General features: G+C 46.6%; 1 protein-coding gene across 1 annotated transcript in view; it reads right to left on the bottom strand.

Annotated features, from left to right (window-relative positions):
* The window catches only part of ADGRE1 (adhesion G protein-coupled receptor E1), a 53678-nt gene that overhangs the window by 8619 nt on the left and 17833 nt on the right, over positions 1 to 27226 (bottom strand). The window contains exons 7-21 of the mRNA XM_048227162.2: positions 26512 to 26661; positions 23094 to 23249; positions 22858 to 22977; positions 20872 to 21018; positions 18600 to 18749; positions 16001 to 16141; positions 15778 to 15915; positions 14521 to 14609; positions 13090 to 13173; positions 9236 to 9413; positions 7506 to 7625; positions 6207 to 6400; positions 5579 to 5749; positions 3900 to 4094; positions 2402 to 2637 (exon numbers count right to left, since the gene is read on the bottom strand). Of these exons, the coding sequence (XP_048083119.2) occupies positions 2402 to 2637; positions 3900 to 4094; positions 5579 to 5749; positions 6207 to 6400; positions 7506 to 7625; positions 9236 to 9413; positions 13090 to 13173; positions 14521 to 14609; positions 15778 to 15915; positions 16001 to 16141; positions 18600 to 18749; positions 20872 to 21018; positions 22858 to 22977; positions 23094 to 23249; positions 26512 to 26661 (2269 nt within the window). The remainder of the gene's footprint in view (positions 1 to 2401; positions 2638 to 3899; positions 4095 to 5578; positions 5750 to 6206; positions 6401 to 7505; positions 7626 to 9235; positions 9414 to 13089; positions 13174 to 14520; positions 14610 to 15777; positions 15916 to 16000; positions 16142 to 18599; positions 18750 to 20871; positions 21019 to 22857; positions 22978 to 23093; positions 23250 to 26511; positions 26662 to 27226) is intronic.

Genomic DNA, 27226 nt, shown 5'->3' with positions numbered 1-27226 from the left:
TCTCCCTACAAGACTATGAGCTGTGTGAGAATTCGGACCTTGCGCTTTGGTTCATCTCTGAATACCCAGCACTCAGTGCAAAGCCTGGCATGGATGAGGCATTCCATAATTATTTTTTTAAAGAAATGAAGGGAGAAAAGGAGGGACGAATGGAAGGAGAGAAGGAAGAGAGAATTCGTTGCCTCTTTCCATCATGTCTCTAGTAATTTGTTAGTTTCACCGTTGGATAACCATTCCACCATGTTCAGTAACAGCCCAAGGTTCCTTTAGCAAAAGTGTGCCTCCCCCGACAAGAGAAGGAAAATAATCAAGTTTGGCCAAGCAGGCGTTCTCTCCCTGGAACGTGAGTCCCCACAGAGTAAAAGCTGTAAAGTGCATAGAAAATGCCGTCCCTGCTCTTTCAGGAACAACCACCTCAGTGAACACTGGCCAATTCCCTTATCAGCTTCTGCATCTCTGGCTGGAGGCATCAGACTGAAAGCTCTGAGAATTAGTTCTCCAGGAGCAACCCTCAACCAATGGCTGCTGGGAGGGAGATGGCGGACAAATATGCCCCGTGGGTGGGACATCAGAGGTACATGTCCTCCGCAGTTTCCCAGAGGCACCCACTGGGATGGAGCCTATTACCTGCAGCCACACCTGCTCAGAAATGCACCCCGTATTTGCTCTTTCTCTTCCCCACACCTAGTGCTTCTTCCCAAGGCCATCTCAAATCCTTGTCAATACTACTCCTCTCTTCCAAAACTTTCTGTCGTTCTCACCACCTGGAAGGTATTCTCCAAATTCCATGCCCCTGCCCCAGTTTCCCCTTCTTTCAGCCCAATCCATCTGTTCTCCAACCACACCTTGAGCCCTCCTTTGGGGAGCTATTGCCCTCACTTATGTTGCCACCCCCTTTCCTCTTTGCCTATGTACATTTCAGGAGAGCTTTCAAGAATTGTTCAAATTCTACTTCCTCCAGGAAGCCTTCCATGAACTTTCCCACTCCCCCATGCTATCATCCTTCTCTTGCCTGTGTCAGTACTTATATTACCTACACCAACATCAGACACTTCATCATGGTGGCCTTGCATTGTCACCACCACCTCCTGACAAGACAGATCTGAATTCAGTTTGGACACTTCCTAGCTATGTGGCCCAGGGCAAGTTCTGCAACTGTGCTGAGCCCCAGTTTCCTCTGAAGTACCATTTATCAAGCTGTTACTCTATGTATCACCATGTGCAGCAGCACAGGTTGTACACTGCACAAACCCAGGGGACGCTATTCACACAGTACACAATGGAGACTCGTAGCCCTCACACAGAGGATTTCTCTTGAGAAATACCAGAGATAATACACATTTGTAAAGCTTGCAGGATTTAGGTTCGATGAATGCTCACTTAACTATGGATTCCTTCCCCTCACCTCTTATCTCATGACCTCACCTGAAATATAAACCATCAGTAGCAGTCAGGCAGAAAGCCTGGATATTTAGTACCCTAACCACAGCTCAGTAGTGCTCCTAACACAGAGTGATGAGCACGGGCCCTGGGATTGGAAAGGGCCAGATTCATGTCCTCACACAACCCCTTTCTCACTGCAATGGCAAAAAAGCCTGGCTATCCTCATCTGTAAATTAGAACAGCACCACTATCTCAAGGATGGTAGAATTACACGACATGATGCAGTGAGTTCCAATCTCTGCCCTAGCCACATACTGCTTGGGCTGTCATTTACAGAGTTGACTCACCTTTTTTTTTACTTATACAATGGAATCATGTCTATGATATCATGAGTTTAGTTGGTATGCTGGCAATTTTTTCCTAATGTCTTAGAAGATAAATACAAAAATATTTTAAAATTATATTCACCAACATACTACCCAAAATCCTCCCACATGGAACCATGTGATAAAACTTGCTTTAAAATAGACAATGGTAATGATGATGATGGTATGTATAATGCTTTACCCTGTGGTGCCAGACACTATTCTAAATGTTTTTCAGATAATAACTCATTTAACCCTCATAACTATGATGTAGGCATTGCTGTCAGCCCCTGTTGCATGGATGAGGAAATGGAAGCATATAGAGGTTAACTAACTTGCCCAAGGTAGCACAGCTAGAAGGTGGTGGAGTGAGGATTCGAACCCAAGCAGGCTGGTTCCAGAATCCATGATTTAAAAAATTACAACCAAATTCATGGTTTACAGCACCACCATTCATCTATACTATAGCGCAAACCATGGCTCCTGTATTTGTGCAGTGCTACATGGCAGCCCTGAGACCAACAAAACATAAAGAGCTCGATAGATGGTAGATGCAATTACCACTACTGTTTTTGCTCTTTTTGTTGTTTATGTAAACACCATCATGAACCCTGGCAGCAGGCCCTTCAGGGAGACAGAAGGGTATCACTTACCGATTGTGCATCCCATAACCTTTAGGTTGCACACTGGCAGAGACAGCCACCACCAGCACTGGGAGCCCGTAGCCAAAGGCACAGAGGTACCACATCTTGATGTTGCGAGAGCTGAAGTAATTCACCACTTTCAGGTTCCTGACCATAAGGAAGAGCATCACAGCCTCTACCAGCATCCAGAAGAAACAGGCAAGGAAAAGGTAGTGCAGGAAGCCTGCAATGATGGCGCAGCCCATCTGGAGAGGAGAAGCATGCACACTCAGGATCCTCCCACTACCCTGCCCCCACCCCCGCCCCAGAAGCAGGTTCAGACAATAGTGAGGGTACACTTTGATTGGAATTCCCCAACCACAGCCCATTCATTCATTCCACAGACCTTTAGAGAGATATTCTTCCCTACAGGTGCTATCATCCCTCTGGTAGGGGGACCAATGGTCCTGGTTTGCCTGGGACCGGTGTTTCCCAGGACATGTGACTTTCAGAGTTAAAACTGGGAGAGTTTTGAAAAGAACGGGGAGTCGATCACCCTACCTCAGAGGGTGTTTGAAGCTATGGGGGGGGGGTGTCCGCAAACTGTAGCCATCGGGCGGGCGGGCTGTTTTGTAAATAATGTGTCACTGGCACACGGCCACATCCATTTTTATATTTTCTATGGCTGTTTTCATGCTAAAACAGCAAAGTTGAGTGGTTGCGACAGAGACCCCAGGATCTGCAAAGCTGAAAATATTGATAACTGCCTCTTTACAGAAAAAGTGTGCTCACTCCGGGTCAAACGGTGGGAGTGACATGTGCTACCAGCATTGAGCTCTGGGAAGCTAAACATTCCACAGTGAGGGACAGCTAAAATGTCACTAATGCTCCTTCTGGAAAAATCCTGAGAGCCTACTATGTTTCTGGTGTAGTTATAAGGGGTAAATTGGCCAAAGTCCTTGCTCTCATGGGGCTCATAGTCTAGTGGGGGAGGGGAGGTAGATACACAACAAGTAAAACAACAAGGAATCAATATGATTTCAAATAAATGCAGGGAAAGAAAGCAAAAAAGACTGGTAAGGGATAGAGTTTCTCAGCTGTAACATTATTGGCATTAGTAACACTACTGCCAGATTATTTTCTGTCATGGGGGCTGTCCTGTGTACTGTACGGTGTTTGGCAGCATCCTTAGTCTCCACCAGATGCCAGCCCACCAATACTGTCCCTAGATACCACCGAGGGTCCTCTAGGGGGCAGAATCCTCCAAAATAAGAACCAATGGTTTAAACAGTAATAGGAGGGACCACCGCGATATATAACAGGAGCAGGGAAATGATTTTAAACCGAGACTTATCACAAGAAGGAGTCAACCAGGTGAAGAACTGGGAACAAGTATTATCAAAAGAGGGCACAGCACATGCAAAGGTCCTGAGGTGGGAACTAGCATAGACGTTGTTGGGTAGGATGAGCAGGGGCAGATGCAGAGATGGGGGGGCGGAGTGAGGACACAGTCTAAGGGATACGGGACCTGGTTGTCCGTCTTGTCTATACCGACGATGAAGAGAGTCTTGGCCAAGAAGAGGCAGATACAGAGGTTCAGATGGAGGTAGGTGTTCTGGTTGCGAATGGCACGACACAGCAGGAAGGTGGCAATGGCCAAGACGAGACACACCAGGGAGGTGATCATGCCCACGTGGCTAATGATGTACAAGGAGAAATCCCTCTGTCAGGAAGGAGATACACCGCTCAGAGAGGGACCGACATCCCTCTAGGAGGAAAAAAGAATTATCCAGACTCCTGACTGGGGCAGAAAGGCCTCGGGGACCTTTTCTCCCTCTGACACTCGGAGTGAACTAGATCTTGTCCATCATCATCCTTTGGAATCCATCAGCACCCATTCCCACCCCTGTCCTGTGCCCCATCTCATGCTATACTAGAGCAGGATGTCTATAAACTACATTGCCCAGAATCCTCTGGGGCTTGGGTCCTGGACATCATTTAGGTTCTCCAGTGAGATATATGCACAGAAGTTTTGGAAGGCAGAATGGAGGCAGATACCAGCTTTCTGCAGACAGGAGCAAGCTATGGCCGGGCCCCACATTCCAGCTGTCCCTTCTTCGATCGCATGGATGTGGGGTGATCTGACAGCAGCAATTTCCGACCTCTGGATTACAGCTGCAGAGGGGTGATCTTGAAGCCAGACCCCAAGTGGCAGTCCCTGACTTCCACTCCTCCATCCCTTCCCGTGATTTTGTGAGCATCCCATTCCCTGTGTGAAATACCTGGAGTGGTTACCGTTTCCTGCCTCGAACCAGGGCTGCTACACAGGTGTTCAGAGGTGCCCCACCTTCTGAGAGCGGAAATGGCAAGCCGAGTCCTTCCCCTAGTCACAGTTATTTTTATTCACAATTCCTTTTAAATTTTTGAGTTCCTTCTGGGTATTAAAGATGTGCCAAGGTACCGTCTCACCAGCTACTGCCTATGATTTTGTGATGTGGTGGCTAAGAGAACGGACTAGAGTTCTGCCAGTTCCCAGTTTATGAGCTTGGCCAAGAAGACACTTACCTGCTCTGTACCTCGGTTTCCTCATCTGTTAAAAGAGGATACTAACAGTAACGACCCTGTAAGTTTGTCGCAGGAGGATTCAATGAAAATCCTTAGAGTGCCCACAGCTGTGCCGGAAATGTAATTCGTGCTCTGTATGTCTTTCCTCTCCACTGAATCCACCCGCTCATCAAGGCTCACTTCACAGCCCATCCCCTCCCTGATTGCTTGCTGGCTCTCAGCAACGCCCATAGCACTACTTCTCGCACATGGTTTTATGGGAAGAGACCTCTGGAGCTAGACTGTCCTGGGTTCGAGTCTCGCCTCGAGTTTCCCAAGTAGGTGGGCTACGGAGCCTCAGCCCCCATCCTGTACAAGGGCCTGAAAACACTTAACTTAAAATAAAGGGTCCAACACAGTAGGTGCTCTGGCAATGGGATCTGTGATTATAATTATCCCAACATCAGCTCAGGGGCATTTCTCATTTTATATGTGAACGTCATGGCTTCTCAGCCAGACCCTGAATTCTCCAAGGGCAGAGGTGCTCTGTCCCCCTCGACTCCCTCCCGCAACACCCAAGGCCACGAGAGACACACCATGGATGTGTACTCAATAGTTTCCCCTTGAGTCTGGGGAGCCAGAACACAGAGAATCCGTACTGACCGTGAGCTCCCCAGAAGCCATGATGATGGCCAGGTTCATCATTTGGTAACAGCTGCAGACGGTGTGCGTCACAGAAGCTTCAAGGACCACACAGCCAGAGGGCATCCACCTACCACCCTCTGCATCGGTGTCCCAGGAAACGCAGATAGGTCTCTCAAATTCCTGCTTTGGCTGAAAACAGAAAAGCTCTGGTCACCTGAGACTCTCTTTCCAATGGATTCAGTACAACCAACTTCAAGAGTCATTTGGGGCAAGAAGATGGAGGTATGCTAGGGAAGGAACTGCGGTATTTCAGCGTGCAAGGAGGGAGAGAAAGGTCTCAGATGCCAGACCTGCTTCTGGCACTGCCTTGGTCATAGCCAATGTACATACCATCCCTATAAATGTTCCTGCATCAACATCACTTAATCTGAGCCCAATCTTGCCCAGTGATGGATGAAAGAATAACACGTAGAAATAGGAGAGCCCCCTCCTCCGGAGGTGGATTTTGGGCATTGACTTGAGTTGCAAGAGACTGTGGGAGCTTGCTGCCTTCGGGGGTCCCTCTCAGAAATGAAAGTTAAGCCCGCTGGGGAATGGGGCATTCTCAATAGGTAGATGGGGGCTCAGCAGGGACCTCTTCACAAACCTCAATGTTCTCCAGTGTGTAAATGACTGGTTCAGAGAAGCCAGCTTTCTTCACCCCAGTCATGATGCCCTGTACGACGCGAGACTTCAACTTCCTCTGGGAGTTGGCCAAAGGGGTCCGAGGGTCTTGGAAGAAGCTGTCATCTAAAAGAGACTCCATCCCCGAAAAGGAGACAAAAGCCACTCCAGTGGTCCCTAGGATTTCCCCCAAAGGCAAAAAAAAAAAAAAAAAAAAAAAAGGAATCATTTGCTTAGTAGTCATTATAGACGACCCAACATGTACACACACATACACGCTTTAACATCCCACGCATCTCTCTACCTCTGCTGGCCTGCTCTGAGGATTGCAACGCCAGTGCAACCATGGACTTGTAGATTGGTGGCCCTCGCAGGAACCATTAAAAAAAAAAAAATCCTGAGTTGCCACCACCTGGAGAAATGCTGGCTACATTTAAAAATAAATTTGAATTTGTATTTTTAAGGGACAAACTGAGCAGTGGGAAATAATTAATGGTTATTAGCCTCCCCTTCTTGCTCCATCTTTTTGGTGGGCTTCCCCTTTCAACGTTGGTGGTCTTCAGGGATGTCCCAGGCCTGCTCTCTGAGCCCTCCAGACCTCAGGTAGATTGGGGAATGGCCAACAGTGGCCCACAGGCCAATCGGGCCATTGCCTCTTTTGTATAAATAAAAGTGTTACTGCAACACGGCCACACCCATTCACACAGGAATCCCTTTGCACCTCAATGCCTAACGTAAGTACTAACCCGCCCTCCACAGGACAAGTTCGCCAACCCCGATGCAGACTAGCACCGGCCACTACCAATAGCACATGAACCCAGGTAATTTTGAATTTTCTAGTAGCCGCATTTTTAGAAAAATCAAAAACAGGTAAAAATCGATTTTCATGATATATTAATTCAATACATGCAAACTATTATCATTTCAACCTATAATCAATATAAAAAGTGTGAATGAGATTTTTCCATCTTTCATTTTTTGTACCAAGCCTTTGGAATCCGGTGTATATTTTTACACTCACAGCCTGGCCACGTTTCAAGTGGTCAATGACAAAAGGGGGCCAGTGGCCGCTTTACTGGGCAGTGAAGGTCTTGCTGCATTATTGGGAGAGTATCTATTCATTTAATATCTGACTTCCCCAGCTGATGGGAAACTCCCTGAGGACACGGACCTCACCTCACTGATCCCCTCACGAGTCTTGGCACCTACGAATTGACTGAAAAATGTGTGTGATTGAATGTACCGTAACCACCCTCCTTGATTCCCAGGAGCACGTCCGTACCTCTGGATTCAGATTCCTCAATGGTGGAACACCCAATCTCCATCGTGTCCCCTTTGGCTTTGAAGTGAAAGGTCACATTCTCTTCGGTGCATTCTTCCTTGATAATTTTGCTTTCAATTTCTAAAACGAGACAGCAGGACACATGGGTGGCTCAGTCGGCGAAGCATCTGCCTTCAGCTAAGGTCATGATCCCAGGGTCCTGGGATCGAGTCCCGCATCAGGCTCTCTGCTCAGCGGGGCATCTGCTTCTCTGCTGCTCCCCCAGCTTGTGCTCTCTCCCTCTCTCTCTCTCTCTCTCTCTCTGACAAATAAGTAAAAATCTTTAAAAGGAAATAGGGAGACTTTGCCTAAGGTTACTCAGAAAGTGAGTCCTGAATTAGGTTTCCGTCCAAAAAAGTTATACATACCTAGTTGCAAGCAAAGACTAAAAGGCCAGTTCATCATGGGGGAGACCTTGAGCCCCTGATGAGTGACAGGAGGATGGTAGCAGCAGACTGCTAAGAAACCCAACTGCAGCTGCGGGGGCGAGCTCTCGCCACACAGGGGGGCATCAGGGAAAGATGGGGTTGAAGTCAACAGTGACGGAAAGCAACAGTACCCTCTGGCTACTCTACATTTAGACAAGTTTTCCGAAGCCAAAGGAAATAGGAAGGGGCTGGGGCGAACCCGGCAGAGTGGACCAGGGCTCTGCCACCCACCAGCCGTTCCAACCTGAACTATGACCTCAGGTCCCTCACCTGGGGCACGGCAACAATTACAGGGGTCTTGGGATAATGGAATAGGTAATGGAACTAGAGGTATCCTTTTCCTTCCTTTTCTTTTTTTAATTTAAATTTAATTAATTAACATATAATGCATTGTTTGTTTCGGGGTAGAGCTCTGTGATTCTTCATTCTTATATAACACCCAGCACTCATTACATCACCCAGTTACCCCATCCCCCCACCCCCCTCCCCTCCAGCAACCTTCGGGTTTGTTTCCTCTGATTAAGAGTCTCTCATGTTTTGTTTCCCTCTCTGGTTTCATCTTGTTTCATTTTTTCCTCTCTTCCCCTATGAGCCTCTGCCTTGTTTCTTAAATTCCACGTATCAGTGAGATCATATAACTGTCTTTCTCTGATTGACTTCTTTCGCTTAGCATAATACTCTCTAGTTTGGAAGTATCTTTTTAAAATATAAGCCAGGTAATGCCACGCCTGTTCTCAAACTCTCCAGTTCCGTACCCTGCCTCCAATCTCACTTCTGATAAAATCCTGAGTCCCTACATTTGCCTGCAAAATCCACCTCTCCCCTCCTTTTCTGCAGGCTCTATGATTCTCTACTCCACTTTGGCCATGCTGGCCTCTAGATTGTTCCTTGAACTCACCAGGTATTTCTGTGCCTGATCTTTCCCCAAATACGTACGTGGCTCCCTTCCCCTGTAAGCCAGCAATGCTCCCCCAAGCCTGACCCTCTTTCGCTGACTTAGCCGGCTGTACTCTTCTCCATAGCACTCTCTGTGTTTCATATACTAGGTGTTTATTTATTGTGGGACTCAGAGAGTTGTTGAATCGATAACAATGTCAGCCACTCGGTAAATGGGAGATGTTGTTCAAGTCCTTGGACTGACTTTTCCGTGAGTTCAGAGGTTTGAAACAGTTGGGGAAATGGGATACGGGGAAGCCACGGAGAATCGCATCACCCAAGGTCCCGCCTCAAAGTCAGTGCCCGGGTGTAACCTTGCCCTGTTACCTAAGCGTTCAGTCCGAACAGTCTGACTGGCATTTGCTGAGGGTTTCAGGAAAGCTGCCAAGGTGGTGCTTTTCACACTCTCCAGGACCACAGTGGCCAGCGCGGAGGTCTCTTCTTTGGTGAAGATGGACCACGTGGATGTTTGTTCGAGCACAGAGGCAAAGCTCTCAACTGTGTTCTGCAAGGAAAGGTGTTTGCACACTGTGCACCCTCTCCCTCTTCCCCCGCCCCTGAGACAGCAGCTGTTCCTTGTTCCTCTCTCAACCCTGTCCCTCTCTCTCCCTCCTTCTCCCTCCCTCCCTCTCCTCCTCCCGCTCCCTCTTTCCCTCCCTCTCTCTCTTTCCTTTCTCCCTCCCACCCTCCCTCCCTCTTCCTCCCTCCTTCTCCCTCTTTCCCTCCCTCCCTCTGTCTCCCTCCCTCCTTCTCTCTCTTTCCTCAAGAAAGTGGGTTGACAGTCAAGGCCACTGAAGAATTAAAAGGGCATCTACTGAGCTTCCTCCTGAACCCAAAGGCCCCCTTGGGATGAAAAATGGTGTAACCTTTAAATCAGCACCTGGAATGGCATTGCTTGCACATAGCTCTGACCTAGCGATTTCCCCTGCTAGAATTAATTCTTCCAGAAATGCTTAAAAATCATGCAAGGATCTTGCCCAGTGATGTTTATTTCAGTATGGCTTGTGATAGCAAGAAGTCAGAAAGTCTTAAAGTCTAACAGATTGGCTAAATAAATGATGATGAAATCAAATCATGGGATAGTATGCAGCTGTAAGAAAAGAATGGTGTTATATAGATATATATATACACACATATACATATATACACATATACGTACATATTTAATATACATACACGTGTAAACATAGATAGATAGATGTATTAACAAGCGAAAAGGTCCATGAGCTATTAAATAAAACAAATTGCAGGATAACATGTATATGATATCTCATTTCACTTAAAAAACAAGCACTTTCATTAAAATGTTTCTACTTCTGATTCTACTGTTTCTGGCACATAGACATAAAAAATAATCAATACTTATTATAAGCTAGGTGTTAAGTGTCTTACCTATGTTAATTTTAGGAAGATATCTGTGAAGTAGAGACTGTGATGCCCATTTTTGGATGGGGAAACAGGACACACATCTAGGAGGGGGCAGAACCAAGATTTGAACCTTGGCAGGCTGGTATCAGAGGCTGAATCCTTCTGGTAGGTGCTCACTAAATGGCGTGTGTGTGTGTGTGTGTGTGTGTGTGTGTGTGTGTGTGTGAGAAAGACAGGCATTCACGAAGTGCAATGGTATGGAAAGATACATATCTAAATGTTAACATTGATTATGTCTGAGGAATAGAGTTAAGGAAAGAATAACAATAATAATATTACTATTAATGTTGATATGATTTCCTTTACTGATCATCAATAAATTGACTTCTGCAAAGTGACTCTGATCCCCCCCCAAAAAAATATTCACAACCTAATAAATACAAGGAAGAAATTAATTGACTCCAGTCAGATGAGGAAGGAAATTAACTGAAATCCTAGCAGGAATACCAATTTCTATCTATCCAAATTGGACAGTTAAAACATGAAAAGAGGGGCATCTGGGTGGCTCAGTCAGTTAAGGGTCCAACTCTTGATTTCTGCTCAGGTCATGATCTCAGGGTTGTGGGATCGAATCCTACATTGGGCTCCACACTCAGTGGGGAGTCTGCTTGAGATTCTCTCTGTCCTTCTCCTTCTAACCCTCTCCCCTGTGCACACTCTCTCTCTTTCTCCCTAAAATAAAGAAATAAATCTCTAAAAAAATAAAAAAAACTACACAGAATTTCAGTAAACACTGGATGAGGGCACAGCTTGTTCCTTCTGGAGAAACAGGACGCACTGAGTTCTGTAACCATATCCCAAGCACAAGGCATGCGTGTGGGGTCCCTCCCCACCAAGATACACAAAAAAATCTCAGGTAGAATCATCCTGCGAAAATGTGGTCCTCAACTCTATGGTTGAGGAAACCTCATTAAAACTCCCTTTGAAATGTGAAATATAGTCTTAGCTGGGAACGCTGTTTTATTTCCTTGGGGAGGTAAAAAAAAAAAAATCGGTAGGCAAGCTAAGACTCCATAGTGTTAACACTTTTGTGCTCGATTTAGAAAGTTTTGTGATCTTTGGCATAATCTGGAAAGTGGTTGTTGAAAGGGTTTGGAACAATTCAACACATTAGAGAAGCTGATTAACCACGTGATTTCACTGCCCAAAGCAATTAGATGTGCGGTAAACGTGTATTTAATATGAACACTGTAAGAGAGCACAGCTGTGGATTAATGGTTTTGAACATTTAAAAAATCTGAATTATTACATTTACACATCTGATCGATTGGATTTATGAATCCCTTGAAGGCGTAGTGACTTTGCCTTTTAGGTTTGTAAATCTTCCTCATTAGGTATTTGAAATTTGGAGGGAAATAAGAATATTCGTATACATAGTATAAAATGAAGGAATCTAACTAAATTTGTAAAAACGGTTTGTTTATGGAAATTTAATCTGAAAACCCTAAGTGAATGTACTTATTTATGGAAATGTAATCTGAAATTTAAATCTGAAAACCCAATGAGTGAATGTACACTTAATGAACAAATATGTTTTACCAATAAATTAATTTTAAATCAAATTACAAATGAAAGCATTATTCTTACTTTGGTACAAAACCAACCAAATGTATTAATAAACTAACAACAACTGTAAGTTCAACTGAAAGTCTTAAGAAAAACCGGGTTTTCAAATCTACAATTGTAATGACCAAGTAATCTCATCTCTAGGTATTTACCCTGAAGAAATGAAAAATTGGGGACATGCAAACATCCCCCCCAGACAGACACACAGACATACAAACTGTATGTAAATGCTTGCTGATTACTGCCCATAGCTGAGGTGGAGTCAGGGGAAGGGGGAGATGTTGGTCACATGTGCTTTAATGTGCACGAACCCTAAAAATATTACACTCAGCGTAAGAAACCAGACACGAAAGACCATATTTTGTAGGACTCCTTTTTCATAACATACCCAGGACAGTCACGTCTACAAAGACAGAGAGCAGATCAGTGGTTGCCAGGGCCTGGGGCGGGGGCGGGGAGCAGCTGCTTCCTGAGTACAAGTTTCCTTTTGGGGGGATGGCGGTGATGGTGGTTACACGATGTTGTGAATGTAGACAATGTCACTAACAGTTATAAAAAAATAGGAATTGGGACTATTGATCACAATCTTGATGACTCAAAGGCATTATGCTGAGTGAAAGAAGCCACATCCTGGGGCGCCTGGGGGCCTCAGTTGGTTAAGCATTTGCCTTCAACTTCGGTCATGATCCCGGGATCCTGGGATCGAGCCCCACCCGGGGCTCTCTGCTTAGTGGGAACCTACTTCTCCCTCTCTCTCTGCCCCTCCCCCTTGCTCATGCTCTTTCTCTCTCTCCCTCTCCAAATAAATAAATAAAAATCTTTTAAAAAGAAAGAAAAGGACCCATATCCTGTGTGATTCCATTTATATAATATTCTTGAAAAGACAAGACTAACGACAGAGATTTCCTGGGGCTGGTGGTGGAGGGAGCATCTGACAATAAAGGGGAAGCCCAAGGGAGAGTTTGGAAAGGAAACGGAACTGTTCTATGTTCTGGTTGTGGTGGTGAGTACACAGATCTATTCAGGTAATAAAACTCCTAAAGCTGGACAGAGAAGGGTAACTTTACTGTATGTTAAATTTTAAAAACTTGCAACTGTAATAAATTATATGATAACTGAGCCCATTAATTATATCCAAAGTGTCTCCCAAGATGTTCAAAACACAATTACGAAAACTTTGTCGTTACCTTCAGAGACACCGTGGCCGTTCTGTTTCCGCAGGCATCGTCCAGAACACCGAAGGTGGCATTCAGTAGTGTGCAGAAGGAGCCCTGTGCCCCAGAGAAAGAGCACGAGTGAGCCACAGACCGATCGATCCCCCAGCATGTCAAGTGCGCGTTGGCCATCCAGTCCACCGTAAGAGTGGCCCTAAACTCCTAAGGTGCCAGGAGGCTCTGGAGTTCTCAGAAAAATAGAAACTCGTCATTTGAGCAGACCTGGGGCCACAGCACCTTTCTGTTCAATGAATAGAAGAGACAAATGCAAAGACACAGCAAAACTACTTCGTGGGGTCAAAGATGGGGGAAAGGGTGGAAAAAATCCAGGGGTCCAAATCGAGTATTATTCAGCCACAAAAAAGAGTAAAGCCTTGACACCTGCTATAATGTGGATGAACCTTGAAAACATCGTGCTAGTGAGAGAAGCCACACGTGCGCGCGCGCGCACACACACACACACACACACACACCACGTACTGTATGATTACATTTATATGAAATATGCAGAATAGACCAATTGATGGACACAGAGAGCAGATCAGTGTTTACCAAGGGCCAGGGGCAGGGGCAACCGGAGGGCAATGTTTTGGGGATACAGTTTCTTTGGAGGGGACGAAATGTTTGAGGGCTAGAAGTGGTGATTGTATACCATTACGAATATACTAAATGCCTCCGAATTGTGCACTTGAAAGTGGTTAGAACGGTGAACTTTTAGGCGTATCTCACCACAATTTTTCAAAAAAACAACAGCAGTGGTCCAAGGGAATTCCCAAGCTAATTCATAAGCGCATATTGAAAATCATAACATCAATCCCCGAAGATGGAACAGCCTCATCGAGAATCACGACACCCCAATTCCTCCTTGCCTGGCCCAGGGGCTGTGTGCCACCCCTCCCACATCACACAGACGCAGTACCAGCACCCTCACTGGTAACGAGACTTCAACATCCTTTCTTCTTTTAGTGAAAGAATTCCCAAGTCTTAGACAAATGTCCTCTCTTCTCAGCTTTCCTTGAAGCCAGGTATAAGCAGAAGTGATACTGGGTTATACTCTTAAAGAGAAGAACTATGCCCTTCACTTCCCCTCCTCCCCCCCTGCCCACCAACCGAAACGCAGACGTGATGGCAGGGGCTGGAGCAGCCATCTTGGACCACAAAGTGGGAGACTTGTGTTGATGATGGCAGAGCATTTACGGAGCCAGCACATCAACTCTCCACAGCTGACACTCAGATTGTTTACAGGGAGAGAAATAAACTGCTGTACAATTTAGGTCACCGTTCTTTTAGCCTTTGTTAAAGCTGCAAAACATCATCCTACCTGAGTGGCTTCTAGGAACCTTCTAGGAACTTCTAGAAGTTCTTCTAGGAAACTCAAGAGCTAGGAACCTTAAAAACACTTACATATTCAGGCTCCACTACTCCTCCCACTTGGCAGAGCTGGACCCACTCGTTGTTGGGTATCACATCTTCTTTACACTTGAAGGGAATCCCTAGGAAGAAAACAAAAGCAACCAAATTAAAGCTCAACCACAGGAAGCTATGATTAAAAGACAGGTCTGATTTCATTATCCCCTGCTTCGAATCCATCCATTACCAGATTATATGGCAGCTACACACTGAAACACCTGGGACTCTGAGAAGCAAGAGACCGAGGGAAAAGAACAGGTAGGAAAAGACTATACAGAGCATGATGCCATTTTTATAACGCCCCAAAGCAAACAAAACTAAGTGAAGTATTGTTTAAGGATACATACATGGGGGGCACTTCTTTTTAAGTAGGGGAATTATAAACACGAAGTTCCAAGTAGTCTCCTCTGGGGAGAACTAAGAGATGCAATGGGGAAGGAACATGCAGGAAACACAATGGCATCAATGATATCCTAGTTCTCGTGTTGGCAAGGGCCTCACCGGTACTCATTTTATTATTATGCTTCATTGCCTCCATATAAGCTACCCCTATTTTTAATGTATCAAGTCATCCACAGTTCTAAAAAATTTAAACCATTCACTGTTCCCTATTGTTCCCGGGCGGGGGGGGGGGGGGAACCCATCTCCAAAATTCCTCACATGGCTCACCAGTTCCTGCAGGATCTGACCTCTGCCCATGTCCACAGGTGCACCTAATGCCATTTCCCCTGGTCCTCACTCTGTGCTAGCCTCAGGGCCTTTGCACATGCCACAACCCCCCCACACTGAGATCTCCACTCTTCATCTGGATAATTCCTACTCTTCCATCAAGCTTCAGCTTAAATGTCACTTGCCCAGAGTATATTAAATATCTCATTACTCACTCTGAAGTGCTGCACTATGATTTTTCGGGGGTCACACTCGTCGTGCTTATTAAATAATTATGTGTGTGCTCTCTACTTCCTTCCCTACACTATAAACTACATGAAGGCGAGTATCACGTCCATCACATCCAGGATTGAATCATCAGTACCTAGCGCAGGGGCCTGTTTGACTAATTAATTAATAGATGCCCCAAGAATAATTTAATGAATGAGTGAACTAATCAATTAGTGAATGAACACATTAGAAAAGAGAGAATTGTAGATGAGGTAAAGGTAAGAGGAAGATCCAGAGTCTGAGTAGATTGAGGATTTCACAACCAAACCAAGACACAGATTCCATCACTAAGAGACACAAAGAGATGATTACTTTTGCAGCTGAAGTTCAAGGAGCCTTCTGGATTGGGTTCAAAGCCCCCAGGGCAGCTACAGCTGTAGGAGCCCAGGACATTGGTGCAGACAGAATTGGGGCCACATGGTGATGGATCTTGGGAGCACTCGTCAACATCTGCAAAGAACTTGAGAATATCAAACAACCCGAAAGAACCTGGAGATACTTCTTTCCACGGGTGTTCAGCCAACCCTCTTCTCACCTCTACATTCGACTTCTTGGTCTGTGAAGCTCAGCTGTCCATTGCTTGGTGCAAAGCCAGGAGAGCAGGTGCAGAAGTAGCTCCCAGGGGTGTTGGTGCATGTTGCGTTGGAAGGGCACATGTGAAGGCACTCATCGATATCTACAGCGTAGAGAATGGGCATGAGGCCGAGCTGGCTAGCAATCCTACAAAAGTCATGCTTCCAACGCATCGGTTTGTCTCTAAAAAAGGTAGCCCAAGCACGGACATTTCCCAGAACACTCTGCATATAGGTGGGGCCATGTGACTAGTTTTCACTTACAGAATCTGAGCGGGTATGACATTTGTCGCTTCTGAGACAAAGTGGTTGCAAAATGGGTGTGCCTCCTCTCTCTTTCCTCACCACTGGCTGAAGCAGGGATTCCAAAGCCCCAAGGGGTATGAAAACCAACAGATGCAGGGGAATTGATCCCTATATCACCATGTGGAGAAAAGCTGCCCCCTGGCCATGTCTATATGGTACGTCTATATTGGATGGTAATGAGAGTAAGAAATTTCTATCATGTTAAGCTAGTGATTCTCAACTGAGGGCAGTGTGTCTCCTCTACCCCCAAGTGACATTGGGCAATGTCTGGAGACATCTTTGGTTGCCGTGACTGGGCTAGGGGTAGGGAGTGACCTAGTAGGCAGAAGCCACAGATACTGCCAAACATCCTACCGTGCCCAGGACAGCCCCCCACCACGAAGAACTATCTAGCCCAAAATGTCAGTAGCACCAGAGTTGAGGAGCCCTGGCCTACTAATATAGGGTGATGCCAGGTCACTGTGGCAATATGGAATTACTGCTCCCTCTGGGGGGTTCTGAGCCATAGGGGATATACGGAATAGAATGTCCTGGGAAAAAATAATCAGGAGAGAGGTAAGGGCAAAAGTCGTCATATTCCTCTGTCAATTCACAAAACAGGAGGAATAAACAGGCAATATCCATTAGCAGCCTGTGCAAGTATACAGTATATTGTACCATGGAGTGTTGGGAGAAGTCCTTGGGATGCGCATGTAGACTAATTTGGAGGTCTCACAGGGCAGGAGGATGACCCACAGTTGGAAGGTACAGGGAAGTTGTTATCTTCTTGGTATCGCAGAAAAAATCTCTAACCAAAGAGTGCCCTTCTGTAAGCTCCCCACTTACAAACATATTTAAGCATCCCCGAGGTGAACTCTTAACAGAAATAGCACAGGGGCACCTGCGTGGCACAGAGGTTAAGCGTCTGCCTTCAGCTCAGGGCATGATCCCGGCCTTATGGGATCGAGCCCCACATCAGGCTCCTCCGCTATGAGCCTGCTTCTTCCTCTCCCACTCCCCCTGCTTGTGTTCCCTCTCTCGCTGGCTGTCTCTATCTCTGTCAAATAAATAAATAAAATCTTTAAAAAAGAAAAAGAAATAGCACAAATGGTGGGTGCCTCGGTGGCTCAGTCGGTTAAGGGTCTGCTTTCGGCTCAGGTCATGATCCCAGGGTCCTGGGATCGAGTCCCGCATCAGGCTCCCTGCTCAGTGGGGAGCCTGCTTCTCCCTCTCCCTCTGCTGCTCCCCCTGCTTGTGCTCTCTCTCTCTCTCAAATAAATAATATGTTTAAAAAAAAAAGAAAAGAAATAGCACCCACTGCAACTCTATACGCAACCAACGAATCATTGAACACTCCATCAAAAACTAATGATGTGCTATCGTTGGCTAATTGAACGTAATAATAATAATAAAATAAATAGCACAAGTGGAATTCACATTTTGCATATAGAGCTGGACTAGGTGCGTGGTTTTCAAAACTGTTTTGACGGAGGGAAACTTCCTTCGTGCAAAGTGAAACCTACAAGTAGATAAACCAAAAGCATTGATAATCCGACTGAAATGGGGTCCTGAAAAGATGCCTAGGGGCCTGGAGTGCTGTATTGGTTTATCTCTAAGGTCCCTTTCATATTTGCCTCTCTATTGTTCTGCCTCTAACAGCATTAGCAGCTGGTGAAGATCAATGAGTGAAAAGAAATAGAATATTTTTAATGAAAAGAACCATGCGTTTCCCTGGGGGGGGTGTCAAAGAACATAACATATGTTCTGCAGTAGAGTAGATCCTCCAAAGATGGCCGCCATCAATTCCTCCATTTCCTGTGTGCATGTGTTGCTCGGCCAGCGAGATAGGGTGTTAATTTCCCCTTCCTTGGCTTCTAAGCTGGCCCCATGACTTTGGCCAGGAGACTGTGGCAGAAGTAACGTTCTGGGACTTCCAAGCCTAGGTCTTATAAGAACCCGCAGTTTCTGCTTTCTTCCCCTTGCAACTTCCCTTCCTGGAAACCAGCTGCCATGCTCTGAGGAAGCCCAAGAAGCCATGAGGATGGGCCCCATGAGGGAAACTGAGAGACCCAGCTGAGCTCACAGCCAGAGACCAGCACCAGCTACCAGCCATGTAAGCAAGGCCATTTTGGACCTGGCAGCCATCCTAGTGCCCCAGATAAACCATTCGGTCAACCCACAGAGTCAAGAGCAAGCACGAAGCGTTGTTTGTAAGCCATTACATTTCAGGATGGTTTGACATCCTTTGAAAGGGCTCAGCATGCCTGGGAGCATTACCTGCACATCTGAAATCCTCCGGTTTCTCAGGGGTCCAAACAGCAGGTGAAAAGAACCCAGGCAGGCAGGAGCAATTGTATTTTCCCAGGGTGTTGATACAGATGGAGCTGAGGCCACAAAGAGTTGAGTTCCTGGCACATTCGTCCACATCTAGGCAGAAAACCCGTCTAAGTCAAAAGGATGAAGGACGCCGAGGCCGTGGCAGTGCACAGCCCCACCCGGACCGGAGCCAGTGAGTCTTCCGGGCTCTGCTTGCACCCCCCCTTAAACTCTACTGAAAGGAAGTGCAAAGAGGCAGCTCTATGACTCACACAAATCTCCAGATGAGGCTCTCTGCAGCTCGGGATAAAATCCAAACTCCTCATTGGAACACATGAGACCCCAAGAGTCTGGTCCCACCTAAGCTCACTTAGCTCATCTTTCTTTTCTAATCCCTCAGCAATTCCTGATCCAGATTATCTGATGACCTGTAGGTTCTTGAAGGTGTATTCTCTGCTCCCTCAGCGTTTGAACTCACTTGCCTCACTCTTTCTTTGATAAATCTCAATTGCTTTCCAAGGAATCACTACTTTATCAAAAAATAATTGAGACGTGTCTGAGTGGAGGGGTGGAGAGCATGGAGAGTCTGGGCTCAAAGTCTGGCTCTGTCCCTATAGGCTGTGTGTTACTGGGTGCTGTGGACTGAATGATGTCCCCCGCCCCCAAATTCATATGTTAAAGCCCTAACACTCAGTGGTGTGTGGACATGGGACCTTTGCAAGATGATGAGGTTAAGAGGAGATCTTAAGATGGGATTAGTGCCCTGAAAAGAAGAGGAAAGGACACCAGAGCTCGCTTTCCATGAGGATGCAGAATGCAGGCAGTCGTCCAGAAGCCAGGAAGAGTGCCCTCTCTGACCATGATCTCAGACTTCCAGCCTCCAGAAGAGAGAGAAAATAAATCTCAGTTGTTGAAACCGCTCTGTCTGCGGTGTTTTGTTCTGGTGGCCCCAAGCTGACTAATGCCTGGGCAAGATAATTCACCTCTGTGTGTCTCGGCACCATCATCTGTCAGATGGGGATAATGATAGTACTCACCCCATAGGGGTTTTGGAGCATTAAATAAGGTGGTATCTGTGAAGGACTCAGAAAAGAGCCTGGAGAACAGCAAGTATGAGGGAAGTATCTGTTAACTAAAATAAAAAACTAACTGGTGACATGTTGAGCTTCTTTGTGACAGGTGCTAAGGAAGGTCCTGCATGCACCTGTTTAAGGAATGCCTCACAGCAGCCCCTGTGAGTGCACACGAACATTATTTCTGTTTTTCAGATAAGGAAACGGAGGCTTCACGATAGTGCAGAGTCAGGCAGCCTGGGAAAGGCACACCCAGGATTTAAAATCAGCCTCTATCTGCTTCTGGACTTGTTGGAGGACAACTTCCCAGGCTGTCTTGAGTCAGAGTCTGGGAATTTGGGGATTAAGTCAACGCTGGCCCTAGGCGAGGCCCCACCCTGGGTTGTCGGATGTCGCAGCCTCATTTGGAGGCAGAATAGCCTGATAGTTAGAACACAGGGTGTGAAGTCACACTGGGCACAGTTCGGATCCTGACTCCCCTACTTCCTATCTATTGGACTGTAGGAGAGCTGTTCCATCACAATGGAGGCTCAGTTTCCTCATCTGTAAAATGGGTACAAAATACACTGATACCATCAGGTTGTTGAGAAGACAATGAGCACATGAGTGGAAAAGCTTAACATCCCTTGGCTGGGATCCTGCTCCAGGCCTCTGTACCTGCTGTTTCCTCCACCTGGAACACCCTTCCCCAGATACCCACTATCTCTCTCCCTCACGTCCTTCACATCTTTTCTCAATATCAGCTGCTCAGCATGGTCTTTCTTTACTACTCTATTACATGGAGACCCCCATCCCCAGCTCTCCCTATCCACCTTCCCTGCCTTATTTATCTTTATCTCCTTCAACTATTCCTGACACACAATATGTTCATGCATTTATGTTTCTCTCTCCCTCGACACTGGAATGAGTTCCAGGAGAACAAATAATTTTGCCTCTGTTAATCACTGCTGTATCCACCAGCCCTAGAATAGTCCCTGGCATATAGTAGGTTCTCAGGAAGTATTTGTTGAGTGGGTGCATGAATGAATGAGTAAGTGATTATTGGCTTCCACTTAGCAGGTGAGGGTGCTCAGCCCAGACTCCTCCTGACCCCTCCCCTTCCACTGCTGTCTTTGCCAACAGACTTGGATCTTGTTCCCCAACAGATCTCTCCCACCTACCTTCACAGGTCTCTCCTGGGCCCTGGATGTTCGTGTTTCCACTGCTCGACTCAAATCCTAGGTTGCAGACACAAGAGTAGCTTCCAGGACTGTTGTGGCAAGTCGCGTGCTCTGGGCAGATTCCGGGATCGGCACATTCATCCACATCTGATCAGTGGAAATGAAAACCCAAGTCAAAGCCGAGGAAGAAATGAGAACAGGAGACTGCAGAGATGTACCGTGCATGTTCTCCCCTTCCTCCTCACCTGCCTTGCAGTTGCATGGCCATGAGAATTAATTCTGGCCCAACATGTATAAGGGGAGAGTGGTAAATAGCTCCACAACATAATGACCATAGAAAAGGCTGCCCTCCTTTACTCTTCCCTGTACCTACAACATAGGATGCAGACGGTGTGGTGCAATGTGACTTTTTGCCACTCCTCTTTTAAGATGTGGGGCTTGTTTCCCCACCCCTTGAATCTAGCCGGCCTATGACTTTCACTGGCCAATAGAATGCAGCAGAAATGACGTGGTGCCAGTTCCATACTTAGACTTCTAGAGAGTTATTTGCTCCTGCTCATTCTTTGGGGCCCTTGCTTCTTCCATAGGAACAAGCACTAGACTAGCCTAATGAAGAATGAGAGACAAAGTAAAAGAGAGACGGATCATTCCACATGACCCCCCAGCCCAGCCAAGATGAGCAAAGCTGACCCACAGCTGACCACAGACACATGAACAAGCCCAATAGAGACCCAAGGAACTGACCAGCAGAGCCCAGCCTAAACTTTCAATGAACTAAATAGAAAGCCAAATAGGTGGTGTTTGTTTCTAGCCACCAACTTTCAGGGTGATTTCTTACTCAGCAATAGCTAACTGATACAAATGGATTAGAAAAATCAGAGAGGACTTCAAATAGCTCTCACTTCAAGCCAAGGCTTGATCACTGCATACCTTGCTTGATGGGGTCACCCTCCCTACAAATGAGCACGGAGAACACTAGCACTGCACCAGACTCAGGAAGATGGAGCCCTTGCATCTTGTGAGAATATTCTGGCTATGGTTTGGAGGATGGATTCAAGGGACAAGACTGGAAGAAGGGAAAGTTCAGTGAAGAGGCTGCTAAAATAATAGTGAAGCCCGAACCAAGGTTGGGGAAGAACGGAGAGATTTAAAACATATTTAGCAGGTGAGTTCCCCAAGATATGATGGCTGATTTAATACAGAGGTGTGGGGAGGGGGGTCAAGAATACCTCTCAGGTGTTGAGTCAAATACCGTTTTGGAAAAAGTTCTGAAGTTTGAGTTTGATCTCCCCCTAGGACGGAGTTTCTCTACCTTGGAACTACTGGCATCTGGGACCAGATCATTTTTGGTTGTAGGGCAGCTGTTCCATGTATTTCAGGTGTTTAGCAGCATCTCTGGCCTCTCCTCCACTAGATCACAGTTGCACCCACAGCCCTCCTTCCCCACCAGCAGTCGTACAATCAGAAATGTCTCCAGACATTGCCAGTATCCCCTGGGAGGATCTCACTCTAGGGACAGAGCCCTTCATTACTCTCAAGCACTACCTGACCCACTGCTTGACTCATGGTAGGCCCTCAGCAGGAGTTCAAATCCTGACTCTTCTCCTGAACAGCTGTGTATGCTTGGGGAAGTTACTTCAATGCTCTGAGCTCTCATTTTCTTATCCCCCAAATGACGATCATAAACCCTACCTCACAGGATCATTAAGTGAGGTGGTTCTTTTTTTTTTTTTTTTTTAAAGATTTTTTATTTATTTATGTGACAGAGAGACAGCCAGCGAGAGAGGGAACACAGCAAGGGAGTGAGAGAGAGGAAGAAGCAGGCTCCCAGCGGAGGAGCCCGATGCGGGACTCGATCCCAGAACGCCGGGATCACGCCCTGAGCCGAAGGCAGACGCTTTTAACGACTGCGCTACCCAGGCGCCCCAAGTGAGGTGGTTCTTAACTAATTAAGCAGGTAAATAAAGAAAAACAGGTCCTCTCTACCTTTGCAGATGGAGTTGTGAGAGATGAATCCAACCCGGCAGCTGCAACTGTAGCTTCCCAAGGAGTTGATACACTCAGCGTGCTGTGGGCAGACGCCGGTGGAGAGGCATTCATTGACATCTGAGGAGCAGTGGAGGGGAGTGAGCAGACCAAAGATGGTGTGTCTGAGGTGAGAGACACATGTACCCAACTCAAGTGGTCACTGTCCACCAAAGACCCATGCCTGAGAGCATTACCTGTGCAGGAGAAACGACCTGGCATTCCCAGGACCCAGTCATTTCCGGTGGGAGAAGAGAAGCCAGGGACACAGCTGCACCTGTACCTCCCCAGAAGGTTTCTGCAGATGGAGTGGGGACCACATGGTGGGGGGTTTTGAGAACATTCATCTATATCTGGACACAGAAAGAGTTGGGAGTTACAAATTCGCCTCATGCGTAGCGGGTTGCATTTTCAAAGATGGCGGAAACGGTGTCTTCCACGCTTATCCTCTTCGTTGTATGTGAATCTGTATTCCTTCCAGCAAGCAGTGGGGTCTATATTCCCTCCCCTGGAATCTGAGCATGCTGCGACTGTGAGGGTGGTGACACGAAGTCATAAAGATACCATGCACTCCCTCCTTGTTCCCTTGGAACTCAGTCCCCGTACTGTGAGGAAACCCAACCAGCTATGAGGAAAGCAGCTCTCATGGAGAAGAACCAAGTCCTCCAGCCCACAGCCCTGGTGGAGCAGCTAGCCTAAGGCCAGCGCCAGCTCATGTGAGTGTGCTGTCTTTCAAGTGGATCCTCTAGCCCCCACTTGAGCCAACTCAGCTGACACCGCAGGCAACAGAGATAAGCCACACTCACCAAACTCAACCCAAATGACAGATACATTCATGTACAAGATAAATGATTGCCATAACTTTGATGTACTAAGTTTACGGGTACTCCGCTACCCAGCAGTAGATAAAAAAGAACAATTTGCAAAGCCACGTAGAGCAATTTACTCATGGGAGGACCCATAAATTGTGCAGTCGTGGTACCATGGGGGGGTCCTGCCCAAGTCTCCTTCAGCCCTGGTCTGCCAAGTCATCCTAAACCCTTGCTACATACTTATGCAAATACAGCTTCAAGGCAAGTCTCTTACAGCTCCTCCCAGAAAATCGTGCCTCTCCTACACAGAAATCTGGAGCTACCCCGCTGCATCAAGATCAGACCACAGGAATGTTCATTCCACCTGCATTTGAAGTAGTAAAACATTAGAAACAGCCGATTAAGGCTGATTAAATCTGTAGGTGACATAAAGAATAAGGTAATGTGTTCCTTCATTCAACAAGTACCTACTGACTACTCACAAGACGTCAGGCACCATGGGGGGGGGGCGGTCAAAGGCATAAAGGGGATGAAATACTTGCTATAGGAGCCATCATTTTCTAGATGGGGAATGTTGATTTCAACCCAAATTTTGAAACCGGGGCCCATCAGGACTACCGAAATTGACCAAATACCCCATGAACTGTAACCCAAAGACAGAGAAGGATTTGGCGGCACCCTGGCTACTACAACAATAGAAATGAATTCTCTTATTCAGAGCCCAGCAAACTACAGCACATGGGTCAAATCCAGTCCACCACCTGTTTGTATAAATAAGGTTTTGTTGGAACAAAGCCACATCCATTCATTCGTGTATCATCTATGGCTCTTTTCACACTACAACTGGAGTATTAAGTAGTCATGAGAGAGATCATTTGGCTTGCAACCTCCAAAATATTTACTCTTTGGCCCCTTGCATAAAACGTTTGCCGACCCCTGGTCTTATTCAGAGACCAGATCTTGACTGTCAAAGATCTTGACAGATTGTGACTGTCTAAGGGAGAACTGGGATCTAAGTATAAGAAATGCAGACAAAGACCTTCGCTCACTCTGGGGGTTATTTCCGTTTATATTACTCCCATCAGTAGTCCTCTAGTACTGCACCTAGCGCGCTGCATTCCCACGACTGCATTTAATAATTCCCAACTATCCTTTGAGGTTAGTACTCTTATACACTCATTCAACAGATGGAAACATGGAGGCTTGGAGAGGGTAAATACATTTCCCCAACACCTCACAACAAGGCGACGTGATTCAGAAACTGCTGTGAGAGTCGGAGAGATGTGGGTTTGGAGGCCAGTTTGACCGCACGCCTGTGAATGAGTCATTCCAGTGCCCCAAGCACTTTCCTCATCTGTGCAGTGGAGATCATCATAATGACCGAACTCAGTTTAATGTAAAAAATGCGTAGAGAGGGGGCGCCTGGGTGGCACAGCGGTGAAGCGTCTGCCTTCGGCTAAGGGCGTGATCCCGGCGTTATGGGATCGAGCCCCACATCAGGCTCCTCCGCTATGAGCCTGCTTCTTCCTCTCCCACTCCCCCTGCTTGTGTTCCCTCTCTCGCTGGCTGTCTCTATCTCTGTCAAATAAATAAATAAAATCTTTAAAAAAGAAAAAGAAAAAGAAATAGCACAAATGGTGGGTGCCTCGGTGGCTCAGTCGGTTAAGGGTCTGCTTTTGGCTCAGGTCATGATCCCAGGGTCCTGGGATCGAGTCCCGCATCAGGCTCCCTGCTCAGTGGGGAGCCTGCTTCTCCCTCTCCCTCTGCTGCTCCCCCTGCTTGTGCTCTCTCTCTCTCTCAAATAAATAATATGTTTAAAAAAAAAAGAAAAGAAATAGCACCCACTGCAACTCTATATACAACCAATGAATCATTGAACACTCCATCAAAAACTAATGATGTGCTATCGTTGGCTAATTGAACGTAATAATAATAATAAAATAAACAGCACAAGTGGAATTCACATTTTGCATACAGAGCTGGACTAGGTGCGTGGTTTTCAAAACTGTTTTGACGGAGGGAAACTTCCTTCGTGCAAAGTGAAACCTACGAGTAGATAAACCAAAAGCATTGATAATTGACTGAAATGGGGTCCTGAAAAGATGCCTAGGGGCCTGGAGTGCTGTATTGGTTTATCTCTAAGGTCCCTTTCATATTTGCCTCTCTATTGTTCTGCCTCTAACAGCATCAGCAGATGGTGAAGATCAATGAGTGAAAAGAAATAGAATATTTTTAATGAAAAGAACCATGCGTTTCCCTGGGGGGGGTGTCAAAGAACATAACATATGTTCTGCAGTAGAGTAGATCCTCCAAAGATGGCCGCCATCAATTCCTCCATTTCCTGTGTGCATGTGTTGCTCGGCCAGCGAGATAGGGTGTTAATTTCCCCTTCCTTGGCTTCTAAGCTGGCCCCATGACTTTGGCCAGGAGACTGTGGCAGAAGTAACGTTCTGGGACTTCCAAGCCTAGGTCTTATAAGAACCCGCAGTTTCTGCTTTCTTCCCCTTGCAACTTCCCTTCCTGGAAACCAGCTGCCATGCTCTGAGGAAGCCCAAGAAGCCATGAGGATGGGCCCCATGAGGGAAACTGAGAGACCCAGCTGAGCTCACAGCCAGAGACCAGCACCAGCTACCAGCCATGTAAGCAAGGCCATTTTGGACCTGGCAGCCATCCTAGTGCCCCAGATAAACCATTCGGTCAACCCACAGAGTCAAGAGCAAGCACGAAGCGTTGTTTGTAAGCCATTACATTTCAGGATGGTTTGACATCCTTTGAAAGGGCTCAGCATGCCTGGGAGCATTACCTGCACATCTGAAATCCTCCGGTTTCTCAGGGGTCCAAACAGCAGGTGAAAAGAACCCAGGCAGGCAGGAGCAATTGTATTTTCCCAGGGTGTTGATACAGATGGAGCTGAGGCCACAAAGAGTTGAGTTCCTGGCACATTCGTCCACATCTAGGCAGAAAACCCGTCTAAGTCAAAAGGATGAAGGACGCCGAGGCCGTGGCAGTGCACAGCCCCACCCGGACCGGAGCCAGTGAGTCTTCCGGGCTCTGCTTGCACCCCCCCTTAAACTCTACTGAAAGGAAGTGCAAAGAGGCAGCTCTATGACTCACACAAATCTCCAGATGAGGCTCTCTGCAGCTCGGGATAAAATCCAAACTCCTCATTGGAACACATGAGACCCCAAGAGTCTGGTCCCACCTAAGCTCACTTAGCTCATCTTTCTTTTCTAATCCCTCAGCAATTCCTGATCCAGATTATCTGATGACCTGTAGGTTCTTGAAGGTGTATTCTCTGCTCCCTCAGCATTTGAACTCACTTGCCTCACTCTTTCTTTGATAAATCTCAATTGCTTTCCAAGGAATCACTACTTTATCAAAAAATAATTGAGACGTGTCTGAGTGGAGGGGTGGAGAGCATGGAGAGTCCGGGCTCAAAGTCTGGCTCTGTCCCTATAGGCTGTGTGTTACTGGGTGCTGTGGACTGACTGATGTCCCCCACCCCCAAATTCATATGT

This window comes from Ursus arctos, unplaced genomic scaffold (assembly GCF_023065955.2).
Source record: "Ursus arctos isolate Adak ecotype North America unplaced genomic scaffold, UrsArc2.0 scaffold_14, whole genome shotgun sequence".
NCBI lineage: Eukaryota > Metazoa > Chordata > Mammalia > Carnivora > Ursidae > Ursus > Ursus arctos.
This window is presented reverse-complemented; position numbering and strand designations above follow the sequence as displayed.